This window comes from Atheta coriaria, unplaced genomic scaffold (genome assembly GCF_025399875.1).
Source record: "Atheta coriaria isolate IRGN ID8LTWV9N9 unplaced genomic scaffold, Caltech_Dcor_3.1 hic_scaffold_9_pilon, whole genome shotgun sequence".
Taxonomy (NCBI): domain Eukaryota; kingdom Metazoa; phylum Arthropoda; class Insecta; order Coleoptera; family Staphylinidae; genus Dalotia; species Dalotia coriaria.
In genome coordinates, this window is record NW_027045451.1 from 6,759,538 (window position 1) to 6,779,268 (window position 19,731).

Sequence of the window (19,731 nt, forward strand, 5' to 3'; positions counted from 1 at the left end):
TAATTATAACTTTGTGCATCTTTTTGTTGAGGAAAGAATTTGGCATTAAGAATACAGTTTATAGCTACGATGATTTGTCAGACAACGCTTTGAATAAACCTTATTAAATATTTCGGACTTTACTGTTGCATACTTCTGATAAAAAGAAAGAAAAATAATTTTGGCTTAAGCTGGGAATTTGTTGGGAATGGTGAGTGTTACTTCAGATATTGATCATCAGTTTTTACTGTTTTTTGTACTTTGCTGTTAAAATAGGACTCGTAGGCTTTGATGTTCCTTGATACGTAATATAATGCACATTTGTAATAAGTTTTTACATAAAATGATTATCGGCTTCTACGAGTTGCTTATTTTATCCTGTGATCTCAATCTTATCCAAAAATTGATAGCAAGTCATTAAATTAGTCAGCGTTTTGTTTTACTGTGCTATTTATCTTACCTAAAACAACAATACTTGACCTAGCGTACTATCAAGTGTTAGGTAATTCGTATTGTTTTGTTATCTGCCGTGAAAACAAAGAGTTTTTAGCTTTTTTTCTTGATTGCGTCATTTGTTGCAATTATTACTCATCAGAATCTTATAGCTATGCAACTTAATTTACACAAAGGTCATATAATAATACAGGTTATGTAAAATAACAACATATCAGTACCAATGAATTGAACATGTGTAACGTTTTTCAATGTCATGTTTTTGTGTTGTGCGTCTTTTAGTACAATAAAATCTAAGAAGTAGTGATTAATAATGGATCAATTACCGAGTTGTTCATTTACCAATCAGGTACCTATTTCACAATTATTTTATCAACATACAAAAATTTTGCATTTGCAATTTTTTAGGATGACATTGAAGAATTAAAAAGCATAGGTGTTAATGTATGGGGACAACAACAAGAAATACTTGAACAGCAAGCTCTAGATGAGTTAACAACATTCAATAACAATCGCAAATTGGAAAATTCAAGAGTTGAAAATGATAACAAAGAAGTTCATTTAACAAAATCAGTGGATGCAACTACAGTGAATGCTACACTTGATATTAACTCATATCTTAAAAGACAAGAAGAATTAAAGAAGAGACAAGACTATAAAAGATCCCTGGAGCTTTCTGACAAATCAAAATTAATTGCTGATCAAATAAATAACAAACAAATCAAAGTTTCTAACAATTTACATCATAAAAGTAGAAAACAAGAGAATACCACATTAAGAAGGAAAAGATCAGCTACAGAAATTGCATGTGAAAGTATTAAAAATGAAAATGATTCAGATAAATCTGGTAGTGATTATGTTCCATCAGGAGAAGATAGTGATTATGAACCAGGCTATGGTGAAAAGATTGATTCAGATAAAACAAGAACAAAAAGAATAAAATTGAGTACAAATCATAAACAGAATTCTACAAAATATGATAGAGTAGTAGATGATGGAAATATTAAATGCTACAATGAGAGATTGAATCAGTATTATCAGAAATTAGAGCTTGATAATAAACAAGCTATTGAGAATGGCACAGAGCTGCCTGAAACAGAAGTTACTCTTGGTAATAATGCTAAATGTTCCAGCACAATATGGAATGCATTATATCAGTAAGTAAATAAAGAACAGTTATATTATCAAAACCTGCACTATTTATTTATTTTTTCTTACAGTTATCAGCAAGAAGGTGTTGATTGGTTATGGGGCATTCACGAAAAAGGCACTGGCGGACTTTTAGGCGACGAAATGGGATTAGGCAAAACTGTTCAAATTATTGCATTCCTTTATTCTCTTAATTACACACGACGTGTTTCAAGTTATGGCGGGTATGTATACTTTATTATTTTGATTTTGTTTAAATTTAATATATTTGTGTCTTGTAAAAATTTATAGATTTAAGGGGTTGGGGCCAACATTAATTGTGTGTCCTTCAACAGTCGTCCATCAATGGGTAAAGCATTTTCATGATTGGGCACCTGAATTTAGGGTTTCCATTCTTCATCAATCAGGATCATACACAGGTATTACTAAGAGTATTAACATCGGATTGATTTACTACTAATTTTACTATTGTAGGCAACAAACGTAATCTAATAAAAGAAAACGTTGCTTCCAAAGGCATTTTAATCACGACTTATCAAAGCATGCTCAAGTACAAGGCTGTTTTGATTCAACAGTTTTGGCATTACATTATTCTGGATGAGGGTCATAAAATTAGAAACCCGAGTGCAAAAGTATTACGATTTTCTATATAAATATATTATTTTATTATGACGAAAATATCAATTACTTGAATTGCAGATAACTGAAGCGGTGAAATTATTCAAAACACCACACAGATTGTTATTGACAGGTTCGCCAATGCAAAATAACCTGCAGGAATTATGGAGTTTATTTGATTTTGTTAATCCTGGAATGTTGGGCACTTTACAAGTGTTCATGGCGCACTTTGCTATGCCAATTATGCAAGGGGGTTATGCAAATGCCTCAGCTATGCAGGTAATATTTATTTATTTTTTTGCTTTTCAAAAGTATTTAATTATTTACTTACCAAAAGGAAGCACTCGCGCTATCAATGGCAACAGCTCTTAAAAATATGATAACACCGCATTTGCTTCGTCGTGCAAAGATTGACGTTAAAGATGATATACGACTTCCAAGCAAAAGTGAACAGGTTTTGTTTTGTTCAATAACACCAGAACAAAGAGATTTATACAAAGGATACTTGATGGTACTGCCTGTTTTCTATATTGCACAGTGTTTATTGTTATTTACATGATTTTTACAGAGTGATCATATTAGAAATCTTTTGGGACGCGGTAGTAATAAATGGTTTTCGGAAAATTACACACGAGGAAATGTTTTAATGAGTATAACAAAGTTGAGAAAAATATGCAATCATCCAGATATTTATCTGAATGATATAAACGATAGTGATGTAAGTAAATCACTTATAAAATGTCTTTTGTTCTTGATGCTTAAGTTATTTTTTGTAGGATAATATTGAAGATTCTAATGAAAAAGGTGGCCATCACAAACGTTCAGGGAAAATGATTGTAGTCGCGGCATTGTTAAAAATGTGGAAGAAACAATCACATCGTGTCTTACTATTTACTCAGAGCCGAGCGATGGTAGCCATTTTTGAAAAATTTCTTACAGCTAATGACTATAAATACTTAAAAATGGATGGAGGCACCAGTATAGTCTCACGACAACCTTTAATTGATAAATTTAATAGTGTAAGTTCATATCCTGCTTTACTATTTCACATGTTTTGATGGATTTTAATTTATAGGATAAATCATTAGACGTGTTTCTGCTTACTACTAGAGTCGGTGGTCTGGGTGTCAATTTAACTGGCGCAGATCGTGTGATTATCTACGATCCTGACTGGAATCCAGCCACTGATACACAAGCCAGAGAACGCGCGTGGCGAATTGGTCAGGATAAAGAAGTTACTATTTACAGATTAATTGCAGCTGGTACAATCGAAGAGAAAATGTATCAACGTCAAATCTGGAAACAACTGCTCAGTAATAAAGTTCTTCTGGATCCGAAAACGCAACGGTTTTTTAAGAGTTCTGACCTTCATGACTTGTTCTCATTGCAAGAACATGTTGATACCAATCCGGAAACAACAAATATTTTTCAGAACTCTAGAATTTCAATGGAGGAAAAAATAAAAAAGAAGAAAGGAAAACGAAAAGCACCAGCTGTTCAGTTCACTGATGATAAAATAGAGAAAATGAAACAATTAGCTGCTCAGATAGCTAAAAATATATCGGAAACTACAAAAACAAATACTGATAATTTAGATTTAATGCAAAAAGATTTAATGGAAGAGCGACAAGCGAAATTAGCCGAACGCGCTCAACTTAAAAAGCTCACACCAGTTGAGTTGTTACAATACAATCGCGATAAACTTCTACCTGTAGAAGAACCCGTCAATCAATTGGACGATTGCGATACCGATGTGAATTTCACGAAAGCACTTGTAATATCTGAGAAAGCAGCAGATTTGTATAAAACAGCGAAAGAAAACTCGAAAAACATCAATGCAGCTACAGAAGAGTACAAATCATTGACTACAGCTTTCGCCAAACCAAAGAAAGATAAGAGTAAACATAAAATTCAAGATGATTTTAGCGGTAATGTTGAAGGTGAACAAATAGAAGGTGTCGTTAAACGAGAAACAAAAAAAGTAGAGAAGAAAATCAAGCCGGTCCACGAAGATGAAAAGCAAGATAATTATATTCTGGGTAAATTATTTGCAAAGAAAGGAGTACAGTCCGCATTGCAGCATGACAATATTGTGCGTTGTGCTCCGTCTGAAGTTACAAGTATTAAGGTCCACAGCGAGACGCAAATGCGCACAGATCTTGCTTTACAGGCTCTGAGAAAGAGTCGTATTAGCAATTGGAAATGGTGATATTCATAACATTCTTTTTGTATATTTATATTCCTAATATTCTTGTTGTTAATATTCATGTTATTGAAAATGTTTAAGTGTTTTATGAAGGATAAATCATTTTTCCATACATCTCATTATCCATTATGAATTTACCAGTGGATCCAATCAATCTTTGATATTCGGATGTGTTGGCTAATTTCGAGACAGATGTGACGACATTTTGGTTCCTTGTTAGGGTTGATTGCGGTGCCCGGACTAAATGATGCGATAGTTTTCCGAGTTTTGATGGCTGTCTGTAATGATCTCGCATGGTGGATTCGATGGCTTCAGGCGATTCAAGTTCAATGTCAAATTTGTCCTCGACTGGCCCTTTCATATGTCGGCAGTAATCGTTTACGTAAACTGTGTCTTGGACTAACTCCGCTTCAATTATGTCTTTATTTAATGATGATACATTTTTGAAGTACTTCTTGTATAATTTTGGTTGTTCATGCTTAAACTTCAGAGAAGATGTTAATTTATTTAGCTTCATTTGCAAATGGCGTATATACTTACAGTATTTTCAAGATATTCATTTGCCAAATCGACCGATTCTGATGATGACATTGAAGAAGTACCGGTAGTACTAACAAACGGAGCATCTTCTCTAATTGTATACGTACGGTCATAATCAGGCTTGGCCGGCAGTTGAAAACCGCGATCAATAGGTATGAAATCATGTCGATAAACTGAGGTGAATTGATCTGAACTGGATTCCATTGCACTCTAATTTTTAGTTTAAAATGATACAAATACAAGCCTCTTTAGTAATATCTTACTATGTTTGACTCTAGCATAATTTCAATTGCAGGTACTAAATTGAAAGGTCACTTTTCTGAAATTACCTGCAAAGTGTAACCTTTAACATTTCAAAAACTTGACTGCGACGACTTATTAAAATAGTTTCTAAGGTTTCAAATTTCAAAAGTTCAAACGATACTTCTTGCTACCTGCGCTTGCGTACCTCGCGCATAAATACGCATAACCTAGCAAATTGTTTAACGTTTGTTGTGTGTTTTGTTGTTGCTCTTATTTGTTAACAACAATTCAATATGAATAAAGAATTATTTGGAATGGATGTGGAAGATGAGAACCTATCTTCGGATGATGATTCCGCTGACGACGACACTGAGGTAGCGTGCCAATTTGCAAATTAAACAACAAAATTGTTTTTAGTTACATTTCACTGCAATTCTGCAAATTTCTTTTGTATCATATCTTTTCCTGGTATGATGTAGTTTGTTAAACTTTATTTACCTTATATTTATACATATTTTAGGCGTTGGAACAGCGCGCGAAAGAAATTGAAGGAGAACTAAGCAATAATGTGTATTTATATGATTTACACAAAGAATTATTAAGCATCTGTGAAAAAACTGGCGATTTACCGTCATTACGTCTAGCATATGATCGATTTGCCAAAACTTTCCCTTTAACTGAAGAACTTTGGTTGAAATGGATCAACATAGAAATATCTGTGGCAGATGATGCCAAGAAACACATAATGGAGATATTTGAAAGAGCAACTAAAGATTACTTATGTACTTATAGAAACATCTTTAATTTATTTCCATTTACTAACCATTTTAACATTTTAGCTGTTAAATTATGGCTAGAATATGTCCAATATGCAATGTCCCACTGTGAATTAAAAGAAACTCATGCAATCCTAGAAAATGCATTGAGTGTAGCTGGATTACACTATACAGATGCATCACTCCTCTGGGACATTCTCAGAGAACTAGAAATTGCACACCTTTCAGTAACACCAAAAGAATCAGAAGACTACAAGACCCAACTGAATAAACTTGTGGATGCATTTAAAAGGCAACTGTCAGTGCCACTTGTTAACATCACCAGTACTTATGATGAATGGCAACAATTTCTCGAGCAAGTGCCTGAAATTGATGCATCAGTAGTTGAACCAGGTTATAAAAAGGCTTTGGAGTGTGTTGAGAATTACAAAGCTTATGAAGAGAGAATTCTCATGACTACAGATGATCAAGAACTTGTTGATATCTACAGTCAGTATATTAAAAGTGTGAAGAATCCATCATTGGTGATGTGTTTGTATGAGAGGGCAATTGAGAAACTTTGTTTGATGCCACAGATTTGGATTGATTATGTTAACTACACACTTAAATTGGGGGATGTGTGTTTAAGTATATCGGAACGTGCGTTGCGTAATGTAACATGGTGCGAAGAACTATGGTGTTTGCGCTTAAAGATTTTAGAGAAGTTTGAAAAATCGGCGGATGATGTCAGAGAATGTTTTCAGACTGGTTTGTCATATATTCCAACTGGATTGGATTTATGGTTGGATTATATTGCATATACAAAACGTACGTATGTTTTTCTTATAATCACGTTATATTAAACTTGTTGTTTGTTACTTTTATTTTTATGTTTCTGTTTTTGCATAGGTAACAATAGCGATATTTTGATGAAATTATTGCAACAAGCTGAAGAACAACAAATAATCGATCCAACGTTTAAGTTGACACGGTATCACGCTTATCTTTGTGCAAAGAACAACGAAATGGACCGCTGTCGAGAACTTTGGAACACCCTACTACTCGATCCGCAGGCGAAAATTTTGTCTCAGTTCTGGTTTGAATACGTGCGTATAGAACGACAATTTGGGACGATTGTGAGCACTCGTAACGTTTTCAATCGCGCAATTACTTGTAACACCGACTGGCCTCAAGGTATTGCTGACGAATGGATTATGTTCGAACGTGACCAGGGTAGTATCGATGATGTGTTGAAGTGTCTTGATAAAATCAACAAAATACTCCCGCAGAAGTTGAAGGCGCAAGCTGATGCGCAGGCACAGCCTGTAACAAATGATAGCGCTACTAAAAGCAAGAGCGATGTGAGAGAAAACCAAAATCGTAAGCGTAAAGCAGATTCTGAAACAAATGACGACCGGACAGAAAACAAGAAACATAAGCCTGAGTTTAAGAAGCAAGTTAAAAATCAGGGGCCACCCGCTGATCTTGTGCATGACAAGTCTGTGTTTATTAGTAATTTGAGTCCCACTGTGACTCACGCACAACTTTCTGCTTTTTTCCCCAATGGTAAAGTGACATTAGCGACAAATAACAAAGGTTTGTCGCGTTGTTTCGGTTATGTTCAGTTTGAAACACAAGAAGAGGCGGAAATCGCCTTGGGTAGAGACCGTACTTTCTTTGAAAGTCGACCGATTTTTATATCCAAATGTAAGACGGACAAAACCGAGCGTCAAGCGGTGTTTAAATTCGCACAGACTGCCGAAGAGAACAAACTATTTGTTAAAGGTCTTCCAGTGAAATATGCGCAGGCTGACGTTGAGAAACTTTTCGAGCCGTATAACTTTAAAGACGTGCGATTGGTTTTGCATAAGAGTGGCCAAAGCAAAGGCTTGGCCTATGTTGAGTTTGAGAATGCTGCAGATGCCGCGAAGGCTATGCAAGCAACTGATAATACAACAGTGGAGAACTTTATTATATCGGTGGCAATAAGCGCGCCTCCGCCGAAAGACGCCAAACATACGAAGGAGGCTCCTTTGCGACACTCCAAGAGCAGATTGCAGGTCCCGCTGATTCCAAGAGCAGCTATGAAACCACCATCACAAGTGTCAGGTGAGAATGGATCAGGTAACAATAGAGCGGCCAAGACTGTACCGAAAAGTAATAATGACTTTAGAAATATGCTACTAAATAAATAATCTGGTTAAATAAACAAAACTAAGAACTATTGCCACTTGTATGAAACAGTATCACTTGAGAACGGTACAAATATACTTAATATTTCATTATACTAGAGACAAACAACTTGTGTAAATTTTAAGTATGTTTTATTACAAAAATTAACGCAATTTACAAACATCAAATCAACCTCAAAACTCGTATTTCTTCCATCGAATTACCAATCAATAGCAAATGTTATTTGTTGGCAGTGAACTACGAAAATATCACATCTGCTCGTTTTTATCTTTTGTACGATTACCGGACATTTACATATACAACTTTTTTATATACATGTTATCAAAATTTAATTGACATTGTAGAGTAGTCATGAAATGTAAAAACGCTGTATATAACACATTTGGATAAATTCATCAAAGTAAAATACCAATTAGCGCCTGTGTTCGCCATTTTCTTTTTAAAATTACATCGTTACAACATTGCGGAGCGAACAGAAATAAAGTGGTAATATTTGTAACAAAAGTAAACAGAAAGCGCTACTTTCTATAAGGCGTGAGTCCTATTCTATTTATACATAAGTTATCATAACATGTTACACCAAGAATTAACGCAACAAGATAGAAACCTCGAAAATCTTAATTTTTTTCAATTTTGAAAATAATGCATTTAGCCAAAACACACAATTTTCATTAGTTCATCAGCTAGATGCATTATTTTGCTTCGAATATCCGATGCATATTTGTCCACAGAGTCGGTTACATATGACAAACGATATTTCAATATTTATTGTCCTAAATGAACAAAAGAATGGGGGTGTTGGAGGCGGTTTCCTGCTGTTAATCCTAGTGATTACTAACCCTAATATATGTATGTATACATGTATATGTCAATGAGAGATGATGCTACTCATACAAAAATATTAATAACTATATCTATAATTCGCAACTGCAAAATTTGTTAAGGCACAGACACCTAACTCGTCACATTGGAGGCGACAACATTTATACTTGAATCTCTCCTTGTTCCTTTTCGCGCTGCCTCACTGCGACGGCGGTCTCGACGAGCAAATACAAACATCTAAACTTTTCTTTGTCGCTATACTCAGCAACATCGTCTTCTGTGGAGTCGGGTACAGTGTGACTGATACTATGTGCAGGCATCACTTGCACCTTGGGAGTCAGCGGATGTGGAAGCTGCGGGAGGTGCGCCAACTGTGGATGTGGTCCGCCCCAGTAATTACTTGTAACCAACTTGTCATCTGAAGCACTGTGAAATAATTAAAATGAAATTAATATTTTACCAATATGAACATATGACATTCATACTCTCTGATCATAATTGGAAGTGCAGATTCCTTGTTTGGTGGTGGAAAACCGTAGCGTATGACAGTGGACCACGGATTGAATTTTTCTTCTTCGCTTGGACTGGAGCTTTCGTAGTCAATTGGTGAATCACCCTCAGAACGATACAGCAAAGTCATTCCCTCCTCGTAATCATGATCCAGTCGAATGCGTTTACCACCTGTAGAAGAGTCAACTTCCCAAAGACCCGAACCGGTATCGCTTAACCCGGCGATGTTTGCAACCTTCTTACCACGACGTGAGATTGTGTAGTGCATTGGATCATGGCCTTCTCTTCGTATCATTTCGGGTAAAATACGGCGCCGTGCATTGATAAACCAGTTGCATACCTGCAATACGGTTAGGTTTGCCTCTTGCGAAAGGGTGATCTTCTCTGCATCGCTCGGGTACGCATTATAGCGATGCTCATACAACCAACGCTTGAGGATCTTCACTGAATGTTTAGGTAAGTTACCACGCCGTTTTCGCACTTGTCCGAGGACGCCGTGATGATGATTCAGGTGATGGTGGGCCTGAAGTTCGGCAGCAATGTGTTGTAGCGTCACGTTGTCCTCTTGCTCTGAACCGGAATCGTCAGTGGTGCTGCTTGGAGTCTGGTAACATTCGCGTTGATCACGCTCACGGTGGTCCAATTCGCGCTGATCTCGGTCACGTTGGTCTCGATTGTGGTCTGAAAACATTATTCCAGCCAGTTTGAATTTTTGCTTCTTAACTAGCGTCCCAAACGGGGTTGTGTGGCGTTTTGATAATGAATGTGTCGAAACGTTGCTAATTAACACCTTTTCATCTGTTTTCAGTGTCTACTTGTTGAAATAATTAATTTTTGATCGACGCCTACAAGATTCATGTATGCGTATCAAAGTTTTAAAAGTTTGAAAACTTTTGTATTAGCAACGGTTGTCAAGCAAGAACATTGTAAATAATTCTTCAATCGGTAGTATATTTTCCAAAGTCGCGAGTAAAATCTCATTTTATTGTTTTAGTACTTAGGCTATGAAGTCAAAAATAACCATTATTCCAATGCTGTGTCCTTTTACTTTTGAAATCCACTGAACGAGAATTTCGTTTTGTACGCGCAATAATGTAATTCAAATTTATACAGTGTTGCATGCTAACCAGCGCGTCCTAGGCACGCATTTTTCTGTCATTGTGACATAAACGATATGATCAACGAACACAACAACGGCGATTCAAAAGCTACTAATTATTGGAAGATTTCCATGCTATTTCTGAATAAAATACAAGCACACGACAAGGTCATCAAAGAGAAATGTGCAAAACGTAGACAATGCCTGCCAATTTGAAAAGCACGCGCTGAATGCTAGAGCTTTCGTCTTGAAATTGACACTTGACGCAAATGGCTACCTCGTGGTTTCATTTTCCCACACAATGAACAATCAACAAGCGCGCGTTAATTACGCACGCTAAACACTGTCCGAATTAACACGGCCAATAACAAGCATGAATCCGATAATGTCACAGCGCAAGAATCAATTGATAACACAGCATACTCACTTTCTTCGCTCTTCATGGTTGACACTTAACGTGGGTCAGCTTGAAAACGTGATTTTGTTTACGTAACTAACACACCGGCGAAGACGGTTTCTGCACTTCGGCGCTGTTCGCACAATAAAAAATGTTCAATGCACTGATTATCACTACATAAAAAAGTGCTGAATTTGATTAAAGCGTTGTTTATGTCGGAGCACGCGACCCCACGGGTTGGTCTGTCATAACAAACTTATTAAAGGCGGGAAGCAAAGGCGAGCGTGTATCATGTCCGACGGAATTACTGTTATCGCACGTCGCATGCACTGTAAATCACAATTTGATTCGTTGTTAAGAGTTGAAGCGCAGGTGCATTCGATGTTTATTTAAATTTAACAAGTTGAAAATTTTCACGCGTGCTTCTTTGGTTGACAGATCCAAATGGCGGTCAAAAACAACCTCATTGCGCATGCGTCAGTTTTGAATGTCAAAGTGTCGATAAGGAAGGTTCTTACGTTGTTATCTTTGCTTTAAAAATAACAAAAATTATATACAAACGATAACATTTGTGTTTGATTAAAATTGTAGTTTCAATTAATACATTTAAATTAAATAAAAGGTTAAAAATATATAATTAGCGTATTTCTAAATCTGTAGTTGAAGTTTTATTACTGTTATTGTAGTTTCGCTATTCGCCAATTGGTGACTCCAGGAAATGGAAAATTAGATCTCGCGCAAACTAGTCTCGACCTGTTTAGGCTTGTTCGTGCGTAGCGAATCCAGCGAATCCGCACCGAAGGCAGGCGCTGCGAATTTTTCGTGGTGACGGTGACTAGGTGCTCCGCGCTCTCTCTCGGCAGCGAATTGTCCCCTTTGCCTGTGCCGACGTCGCCGTGCTCAGACCTGTGCAGTGCGAGTGTTACATGTGCGGAATGAAATTCGACGAAAGCGTCCAATTACGCCTGCGACCAAGTGCTTGACGAACGTTACTTGCTGATTTTCATCAGAGTTTACCACAAAGCACCAAAATTCCGCCGAAAAGTACCCGTCTGCCCAAAGGGTGGCTTCCAGAGGTAAGTGCATACGGAGCCATATTGGATTGTTATCTGCGTTTATTTTCCGTACAATACTTGTGCGTTCGTGGCGCAATATTGTAAAATATGTTCGTGTTATCAGGGGCGAAGAACGGTTTCCGCGATACGCCGTGCGGCCATGATTAGCACACTATATGTCATGTTAAAATATTCTCGAATTCTAGATCTAGATGAACGCCAATATTTTTCCTTGGCCTAAAATTAACCATGACTGATTCATTGCCATTCACAGGGTGTTAGGAGTGGTGTCATCAATTCGGAGATGATTTGTCTGCTAATTTGTAAGCAGATTTGTCGCCTTGAGAAAATCTAATCGGATTTGATGGCCTACTCAGGAAATAAGTGGGGTTTTTATCCACTTGAGGCTTATCGCAGTGTTAATAAAAATAATAATAATTGATATGAGCTTGTTGATTTGGCGGCTACCTTCATTATCTAATCATAACATATTGTAGTATGTCACACGCGCACCAAAATGAATTGGCGGCGCGCCGCACACAAATTCACTGTCACCATTTTAGATTGTCTTGACTAATAAATTTGCTATTGTACTCAGCACTGATTTCCGGCGGAGAAAACAATGAGGCATTTATGTCATAATAATAATTATAGATTTATGTTATCATTAAAAGTGTAGAAAAATATAATATTTATCTGTTTATCAGTTAGCGGAATGGCAATCTATGCATTGCATTTTATTTTAACGTTTGTTTGTTTTTTCCGCCCAAACAATTTTGTTTTCGGTACATTCGCAGTGAATGCAGAATTTATTATTTTGCGTAATGCATAGTTGTTTACTAATCGTGTAAATATTTGCATGTTTTTCTTATCTTAACATGCGCATAATTATTGTTATTAAAGAGTAATATAATACAATCTGTATTTTTTTAATGTTGACCAATGGATTAATGTGTGATATCAGCGTTAATGAGAACGACATAATTTATTGCCGTATTTAATTATTAACATAAATTACATTTTAGTTGTATTTTACATTTTATAAATTGTAATCCGGGTACTATTTTTAAAAATTTTGGTTAAATATTTAAGAGCATATTTTTTATTTTAATGTTTTACTAATTCAAAAAATATAGAATGAACAGGTTTAGAAGTGTGTCAAGATGCAAGAATACAACAATACTATGCGAGTCATTTCAATTTGCACTAATAAAGCAAATGTTATAAAAGTTATGTTATCAAAACACATTACACAAAGAGTGTTCATTTTAAATTAAGTACAAAACAAAATTAAGTTTGGTACAAGACGACATTTATTGATGAAAGACTGCGAAATTTGATTGGACATTTAGTTATTGAAAAAATAATTCTTTTAAAAAAACTATTACACCAAAGATCTAACGTGCGAAATCAGAACATAATGTTATATTTCATAGTTCCTTATAAAGTATCATGTTTGCCCATAACAATGTTTATCACTATAAAAACATCACTATATCGTAATGGTTGTACGATATTATTACTGTTTTATTAGTAAACTTTACGTCGATTAACATGAAACGTAAAATTTAAGTATATTTTCTAAGAATTGTTAAGTTTTATTATTTACCAATGGCTCCCTAGTTTCGTAGTAATATGATACATGTTAATTCATATCTTGTTTATGTTTTGAAAATCATTTAGCCATAATATTTATAAGGCCACGTAGTTCCATTATTTACATTTCGAGTTAGGTCTAAGTAGATAAATCTAGTTGTAGTCAATTAATGCCGAATTAATCGCATGCTTGGAATTTCTAAATCTAATCGCTGTTTTTTCGACCGTGTCCTATGTGTGCAATGCTAACAAACGATGCTCCGCATGTCAATGTATTCAATACTAGCATAACAAACAAATCTACTATCAGCGATAATCACCGCCAATGATTAGACAGAGCGGGCAATAAACTGGAAAGCGAAATGAATTTGCGTCAGTACGCGACGGCGCGTAATTGGCACACTCCAGATTTCAGCGGAGCGTGTAATTATTGAATGCGACACGCTACTTCTCGCGGCGGCTTATCTCGGGGTTAAAAAGCATTCAGCGCCGCTGTGATATCGTGCGACTTCGATTTCGAGTCCCGAGTCCGAGGCGACTGATTCACAAGTGCTACCAGCTTGTAACAACTACACGAGAACGGCGCGCCGTCGGTTCAAACCGCTTTTATCACATCTTTCAAGCACGAACGCAAACAATGAAAGCGAATAAGATGGCAGCGCCCGTATAAAAACCACCGGCGCGTATCTGATAACGCTCAGTCGTCGGTTGCACCCAGCCAAAATCGAGCTCAAATTTTGGTCGTTCGCGCGTCGATCGCTTCGACTTTTTTCTGTTTTATGTTCATAGACGTTTTGTGAATGTTGGTATGCAAAAGTAATAGAAGTTTATCTTCTATTAAATTACGGACGATACGACAAGAGGTAATCAATTTGTCAAAGTTACTATTAGTTTGAATTTTATATGAAGACCCACGCGTTCTCTACTATGTTAATAATTTAGTTTGCGTGTAAAAGTGAAGACATTTTTGTCTTGCAATATTAATGTAACCAGTTTAGGTTGAAAATATGTGATTAATTTAAAAACTATAAACAGGTCTTTCAAAAACTTGTTAGAAATGTGTTAAATTACCACAAAATCGTTTTTAACACTTTTGTTTGGCAATAAATATGTTTACATTTTAAATCTTGGTGATTATTTGATGAATTCAGGTCAACTTTACTTGTAAACATTTCAATTTTTCCATATTATTTAGAATCTACTGCTAATATTTAAAAATCTATAATATATTAAAGTGATGAGCGTTGTTTTTAATGACTAGACACGCGTTAATGTTGCTTTATTTTCCAAGAAAGTGTACAAAGTGCGCGATAGACAAAAAAGTCAACAGTTTGAAATATAAAACACTGGTACAAGTGAATGCCATTAATTTATACTTAATTTAATGATATATCGTGCGGTAAATCATTGCCTACGGTTGTGGTGTATCGATTGGAGAATTTATGCATTATTTGTTGTTACAGGGTTGTGTTGTTGCTAAAATCCAAGCAGCTACTCGAAGCGGCAGTTTCCCTTGCAACTGGCGACTATTCTTGAACGGCGAGCCGCCCTGGTGTTGCTAGCGCCCTCCAGGTTTTAAATAAGCACCCTCTTGCACATACAACCTGGACCAATCTGAGCACCCGCTGCCTCGTAAGCTATTTTGAAATTATTTGGTTTCCAAAGTTATAATGTTTGGTGTTTATTTCAGCTTGCTTACTACGATCCTCGATTCTTGCTGAATATTATACGCATTTGGTTTAATTACTTCTTTCCACTTTTTCTCTCTGAATATAAACGAAACCTACGCAACTCTCAAGATGAAAGTGACAAATTTCGAAGACAGAATTCACGTTATTGATGAGGATTCCAATGTGACGAGCGTCATTAAAAACATTGTCGAACCCAATGAACAGGAAGATGCTTTTTATGTTTGCGACGTCGGAGATATGGTTGCCAAGTATAAGACATGGAAGACGCAAATGCCAAGAGTGGAGCCGCACTACGCTGTGAAATGTAACGATAGTCCGATCGTATTGTCGACTTTGGCTTCGCTGGGCCTCGGCTTCGATTGCGCCTCCAAGGGTGAGATCTCGAAAATTCTAAAACTTGGAGTTGAACCATCGCGCATTATCTTTGCCAATCCGGCAAAACCAGCTAGTCACATTCGGTATGCAAACACTAGTGACGTCAAAATGATGACTTTTGATAGTGCGTCGGAGCTGTACAAGGTCAAGAAAATGTTTCCCGAAGCCAAGTAAGCATCAATTATAAATTTAATTAGTTGATATTCCTGCCGAAAAAGATCAAACGTATAGGATTTATTTTGTATCGACTGCCAACTTTTCTACATGATTTATTTTTGTTTCTAGAATGGTTTTGCGCATTCGTTACGACGCCGAAGTCGCACAATGTCGTTTGGGCGTGAAGTTTGGCTGTGATCCGGTGTTGGAAGCTCCGCACTTATTGCAATTGGCGCACACATTGGGAATCCAAGTGATTGGCATTTCGTTCCACGTCGGTTCCGGATGCGGCGATCCACCGGTCTTCTACAAGGCCATCGGCGCCGCCAGAAAGTTGTTTGATTACGCTGAGATGGAACTGGGTTTCAATATGACTTTGCTGGATATTGGTGGAGGTTATCCGGGTGATAAAGGCACATCAATTGATAAAGTAAGTGCAATTATATGCCAACGCATGCTTTATTTCTAACGATTTGTTTTTTTTTTTGTTCCAGATTGCATATTATGTCAACAAAGGTTTGGATGATTTCTTTGAAGACGATACAGTTAGGGTCATCGCTGAACCAGGTCGGTTCTTTGTGGCATCCGCATACACTTTGGTTTGCAACGTTTATGCCACTAGAACCATCGGTGACAATCAGGATCCGAACAAACACACCATGTACTTTATCAACGATGGTGTGTACGGCAGTTTCAATTGCATGTTGTACGAAGACCGCAAAGTCACTCCGCAACTTCTCAAGATCAACTCAACCACCGAATATCCAAGCAGCATTTGGGGTCCTACTTGTGATGGTATGGACGTCATCGCGCGTAGCATCATGTTGCCTGAAGTGAACATTGGCGATTGGATTGTCTTCGAAGACATGGGCGCTTATACACTGAGTGCTGCTTCGGCTTTTAATGGCTTTCCAGTACCCAAGGTTCATTTGATTGTCGATCAACCAACTTGGTACTTCTTGCGTGATGAAGTTTGTCTCACCAATGAGCATTTTGCACTCGGTAATGACAATATCCGCCTGGGACTGGACGACGATTTCAGTGCCAAACCATGGACCTACCCGGAGCTGCCAGTATCGATGAGCATTTCGCGTTTTGACATCTCCAACGGCGAGCAATATCAAGAGCACGTTCTGGACTACGCCAAGCCCTGACGGATGCATCTATTGCGTTCTCACCCCTCATCTATGATTCCATTTTTTTCTACCTTCTCGTATGTTTTTTAATCGACTCGGATTCTGAAGGAACTTAGGCACTATCTTTTTCTGGGGTAATTAGACGTTTATTTTTTTATTGAAGTAAATAATTCAGCATGAATCTATATTAATTACATTAATTGCAAACTCGAACATATGTAGACAAAAAACATTTCTTTCAAATTATACTACATGTGTGATTGGAAATTAGTAGATCAGTATAAAATGAAAACAAAAAATAATAATTAGCACAGTAATGTATAACATATGTTGATGTTTAGTTGACAACATTTCTATAAGTCATAGCAATTGTGTAATGATCGTGTAAGCAAGGGGGCAGCTTTATTGCAAAAATCAATCTTTTTGTTGCGCCGTTTGATTTTCATAGGGTCCAAGTTTTTCTAGCATATTAACTTGGGTACTACGAGGCTCAGATGGCGTACGCTTTTATTATTAATTTTGATCTTAATATGAATTATATAAAATTATATATTTATCCTTGTAGAATACTAGAAAATAAAGATATATAGCATAGCAATAATATTCTAATACTTTCCACCAATATGTACGTTCAAAGAGTACAACAAAAGTGAAACTTTAGCAAATGTCGACACAATTCATAAATGTACTTCACCCGCCGAAAACACGCGTTTGAATATTTAAAATATTTGGAAATTACACATCGCGTCACGACATAACGTCGTAAACTGGTTTATAGTCGTTTGAATGTTATAACATGAATTGTTTTATGCACAATCATTAAACCATTTAGATCGTAAATGCTTTAAACGGATTACCCTGAATATGTACTCATTTTGGTACCCATTTGAAACATATATAAAGCTCTATTATATCGTCTTTTACTAAGTAGGGTTTTCAGGTGTCGTGATTTAATCATGTATAAAGAAACAAAAGGTATAGCGCTTTCATTTTTTAGCTGTTAACTCATAGTTTATACTATTTTAAAACTTTTAGCTTTGGTTTTATGCTCATTAATTTGTTTAGTATACAGTCAGATACCTTCTGATCTTGCAATAATTGATGGACATAATGATTTGCCTCATTTGCTTTATAAACGCGTTCAAAATGATTTGAATAAATACAGCTTCTTGCAAAATTTAACATTAGATCCCACTTGGGGTTTACAAAATTGTTCGGAATGTCATTCAGACTTGCCTCGCATGCGTGAAGGAAAAATTGGAGCACAAGTAAGTTGACATGTGTGATAATTATTATTAGAAGTGTAAACATGTGCTAAGTTCATTTCTCAATAAAAATCAAATCAATAGTTTTGGGTGGCCTTTTCCGATTGCAAAACGCAATACCGAGATTCCGTTGCTAGAACTTTGGAGCAAATAGACGTCATCAAACGATTCGTAAACAAATATGATCACGTCTTGCATTTCGCAACCGGTGTTGACGATATATTGCAAGCGAGGGCGCAACAAAAAATTGCAAGTTTGATTGGTATAGAGGGCGGGCATTCCATTGATTCAAGACTTGCTGTTTTGCGCATGATGTATGACTTAGGCGCCAGATATTTAACTTTAACACACAATTGTCAAACACCATGGTAAATAATCAATGAGAATGCATTTTCATGTTTACTTACATTTAGAGTAAATTTTAGGGCTGATAGTAACATCGTGGACTCATCCAAGCCTATTCATAACTTAACAAGTTTTGGCAGAACTGTTGTCAAAGAAATGAATAGAATTGGCATGTTAGTAGATTTATCACATGTATCATACAATGTTATGAATCAAGCTATCAATGCAAGTCGGGCTCCTGTTATATTTTCGCATTCGAATGCGTGGACTGTCACCAAGCACAAGAGAAATGTTCATGATGACACTTTGAAATTACTTAAAGTCAATAATGGTATCATTATGATTAATTTTTACTCTCAATTTGTTTCGTCAAATCCGAAAAATGCTACAATTAACGATGTTATAAGTAAGTTTAATTCGCATGCTTCCTTGTGATAAGTTTTAATAACATTTCTTATCATTATTTAGAACACATTAATTATATAGTGGATCTAATTGGAATCGAACATGTTGGCATTGGATCAGATTTTAACGGTGTGGACGAGTGAGTAATAAATATTTATACATAAAATCATAATACAATCATTTATACATTTTTGGCAGGTTACCACAAGGACTTGAAGATGTATCAAAAATTATCAATGTGTTTAAATTGCTTCAACAACGTAACGCAACCCGCTGGAATCCTGAAAATTTACGCAAGTTAGCATCTGAAAATTTTCTAAGAGTATTTAGAGCTGTTGAAGCTAAACGAGATGAATTGATAACCGAGGAACCAATCCAAGACTGGATTTCTAAAGATGATTTATTAAATGCAGGAGAGGTAGAGGCGAATCTAATTCAAGAATGTTCAACATTTTTGGAAGATGTGGCCATACCATTGCATAATATAGCAACAGAAACAAATTTTAGTATATTAACATTATTTATTACGTTTCTTTGTGGCAAAATTCTTTAAATTTTTATTATAAATATGCTTGTAATGTGTAATATGACCCTTTGTTTGGATTTTGCTGAATTGCATGTATGCAATTAAAATGGCACTGTCACTGGCATATTTTCTTAATAGACTTAAAAACATTGTAAACCAAAAACGAAAAAATAAAGATAATATCATGTCAGCAAATAAGTACTTAATTGGAAGTGTC

At 36.1% G+C, this 19,731-nt stretch overlaps 6 protein-coding genes across 7 annotated transcripts; 4 read left to right on the plus strand and 2 right to left on the minus strand.

Moving 5' to 3' along the window:
- The first annotated feature begins 475 nt into the window (after positions 1 to 475).
- Positions 476 to 4,517, plus strand: LOC135799257 (DNA excision repair protein ERCC-6-like). The gene is made up of 10 exons (XM_065312282.1): positions 476 to 781; positions 841 to 1,589; positions 1,653 to 1,805; positions 1,873 to 2,000; positions 2,056 to 2,213; positions 2,281 to 2,478; positions 2,537 to 2,710; positions 2,768 to 2,917; positions 2,976 to 3,218; positions 3,275 to 4,517. The coding sequence occupies exons 1-10, from the start codon at positions 746 to 748 to the stop codon at positions 4,406 to 4,408; spliced, it is 3,123 nt and encodes a 1,040-aa protein (XP_065168354.1). The 5' UTR covers positions 476 to 745; the 3' UTR covers positions 4,409 to 4,517.
- LOC135799262 (uncharacterized) lies at positions 4,411 to 5,419 on the minus strand. The gene is made up of 2 exons (XM_065312287.1): positions 4,946 to 5,419; positions 4,411 to 4,889 (listed from the first exon to the last, which is right to left on the minus strand). The coding sequence occupies exons 1-2, from the start codon at positions 5,147 to 5,149 to the stop codon at positions 4,491 to 4,493; spliced, it is 603 nt and encodes a 200-aa protein (XP_065168359.1). The 5' UTR covers positions 5,150 to 5,419; the 3' UTR covers positions 4,411 to 4,490.
- On the plus strand, positions 5,397 to 8,548 carry LOC135799258 (squamous cell carcinoma antigen recognized by T-cells 3-like). The gene is made up of 4 exons (XM_065312283.1): positions 5,397 to 5,562; positions 5,709 to 5,970; positions 6,028 to 6,771; positions 6,853 to 8,548. Exons 1-4 carry the CDS (start codon positions 5,482 to 5,484, stop codon positions 8,136 to 8,138), a joined length of 2,373 nt encoding a protein of 790 aa, XP_065168355.1. The 5' UTR covers positions 5,397 to 5,481; the 3' UTR covers positions 8,139 to 8,548.
- LOC135799260 (uncharacterized) lies at positions 8,246 to 11,408 on the minus strand. Its single transcript, XM_065312285.1, has 3 exons — positions 10,995 to 11,408; positions 9,444 to 10,149; positions 8,246 to 9,384 (listed from the first exon to the last, which is right to left on the minus strand). The coding sequence occupies exons 1-3, from the start codon at positions 11,008 to 11,010 to the stop codon at positions 9,120 to 9,122; spliced, it is 987 nt and encodes a 328-aa protein (XP_065168357.1). The 5' UTR covers positions 11,011 to 11,408; the 3' UTR covers positions 8,246 to 9,119.
- Positions 11,409 to 11,728: 320 nt separating this feature from the next.
- On the plus strand, positions 11,729 to 17,574 carry LOC135799650 (ornithine decarboxylase 2-like). Of its 2 annotated transcripts, none has more exons than XM_065312833.1 (5): positions 11,729 to 12,040; positions 15,079 to 15,247; positions 15,306 to 15,851; positions 15,967 to 16,267; positions 16,332 to 17,574. In XM_065312833.1, the coding sequence occupies exons 3-5, from the start codon at positions 15,415 to 15,417 to the stop codon at positions 16,989 to 16,991; spliced, it is 1,398 nt and encodes a 465-aa protein (XP_065168905.1). In that variant the 5' UTR covers positions 11,729 to 12,040; positions 15,079 to 15,247; positions 15,306 to 15,414; the 3' UTR covers positions 16,992 to 17,574. The 2 variants fall into 2 exon arrangements, with proteins under 2 accessions (XP_065168905.1, XP_065168906.1); XM_065312834.1 differs by lacking the exon at positions 11,729 to 12,040 and adding an exon at positions 14,118 to 14,478.
- Positions 17,575 to 17,724: 150 nt separating this feature from the next.
- Positions 17,725 to 19,712, plus strand: LOC135799653 (dipeptidase 1-like). The gene is made up of 6 exons (XM_065312838.1): positions 17,725 to 17,948; positions 18,009 to 18,241; positions 18,323 to 18,606; positions 18,664 to 18,989; positions 19,052 to 19,127; positions 19,187 to 19,712. The coding sequence occupies exons 1-6, from the start codon at positions 17,930 to 17,932 to the stop codon at positions 19,539 to 19,541; spliced, it is 1,293 nt and encodes a 430-aa protein (XP_065168910.1). The 5' UTR covers positions 17,725 to 17,929; the 3' UTR covers positions 19,542 to 19,712.
- The last annotated feature ends 19 nt before the right edge of the window (positions 19,713 to 19,731 follow it).

Excerpts from the sequence above, each read along its gene's own strand:
- LOC135799257 (XM_065312282.1), top strand. The coding sequence starts at position 746 with ATGGATCAATTACCGAGTTGTTCATTTACCAATCAG. Across the intron at positions 782-840 it reads GTTGTTCATTTACCAATCAG|GATGACATTGAAGAATTAAA; the intron begins GTACCTATTTCA and ends GCAATTTTTTAG. Across the intron at positions 1,806-1,872 it reads CGTGTTTCAAGTTATGGCGG|ATTTAAGGGGTTGGGGCCAA; the intron begins GTATGTATACTT and ends AAAAATTTATAG.
- LOC135799262 (XM_065312287.1), bottom strand. The coding sequence starts at position 5,149 with ATGGAATCCAGTTCAGATCAATTCACCTCAGTTTATCGACATGATTTC. Across the intron at positions 4,890-4,945 it reads ATGAATATCTTGAAAATACT|TTTAAGCATGAACAACCAAA; the intron begins GTAAGTATATAC and ends TCTTCTCTGAAG.
- LOC135799258 (XM_065312283.1), top strand. The coding sequence starts at position 5,482 with ATGAATAAAGAATTATTTGGAATGGATGTGGAAGATGAGAACCTATCT. Across the intron at positions 5,563-5,708 it reads CCGCTGACGACGACACTGAG|GCGTTGGAACAGCGCGCGAA; the intron begins GTAGCGTGCCAA and ends TACATATTTTAG. Across the intron at positions 6,772-6,852 it reads TTATATTGCATATACAAAAC|GTAACAATAGCGATATTTTG; the intron begins GTACGTATGTTT and ends GTTTTTGCATAG.
- LOC135799260 (XM_065312285.1), bottom strand. Across the intron at positions 9,385-9,443 it reads CTTCCAATTATGATCAGAGA|TGCTTCAGATGACAAGTTGG; the intron begins GTATGAATGTCA and ends ATTATTTCACAG.
- LOC135799650 (XM_065312833.1), top strand. The coding sequence starts at position 15,415 with ATGAAAGTGACAAATTTCGAAGACAGAATTCACGTTATTGATGAGGAT. Across the intron at positions 15,852-15,966 it reads AAAATGTTTCCCGAAGCCAA|AATGGTTTTGCGCATTCGTT; the intron begins GTAAGCATCAAT and ends TTTTGTTTCTAG. Across the intron at positions 16,268-16,331 it reads AAGGCACATCAATTGATAAA|ATTGCATATTATGTCAACAA; the intron begins GTAAGTGCAATT and ends TTTTTGTTCCAG.
- LOC135799653 (XM_065312838.1), top strand. Across the intron at positions 18,607-18,663 it reads CACAATTGTCAAACACCATG|GGCTGATAGTAACATCGTGG; the intron begins GTAAATAATCAA and ends AGTAAATTTTAG. Across the intron at positions 18,990-19,051 it reads TACAATTAACGATGTTATAA|AACACATTAATTATATAGTG; the intron begins GTAAGTTTAATT and ends ATCATTATTTAG.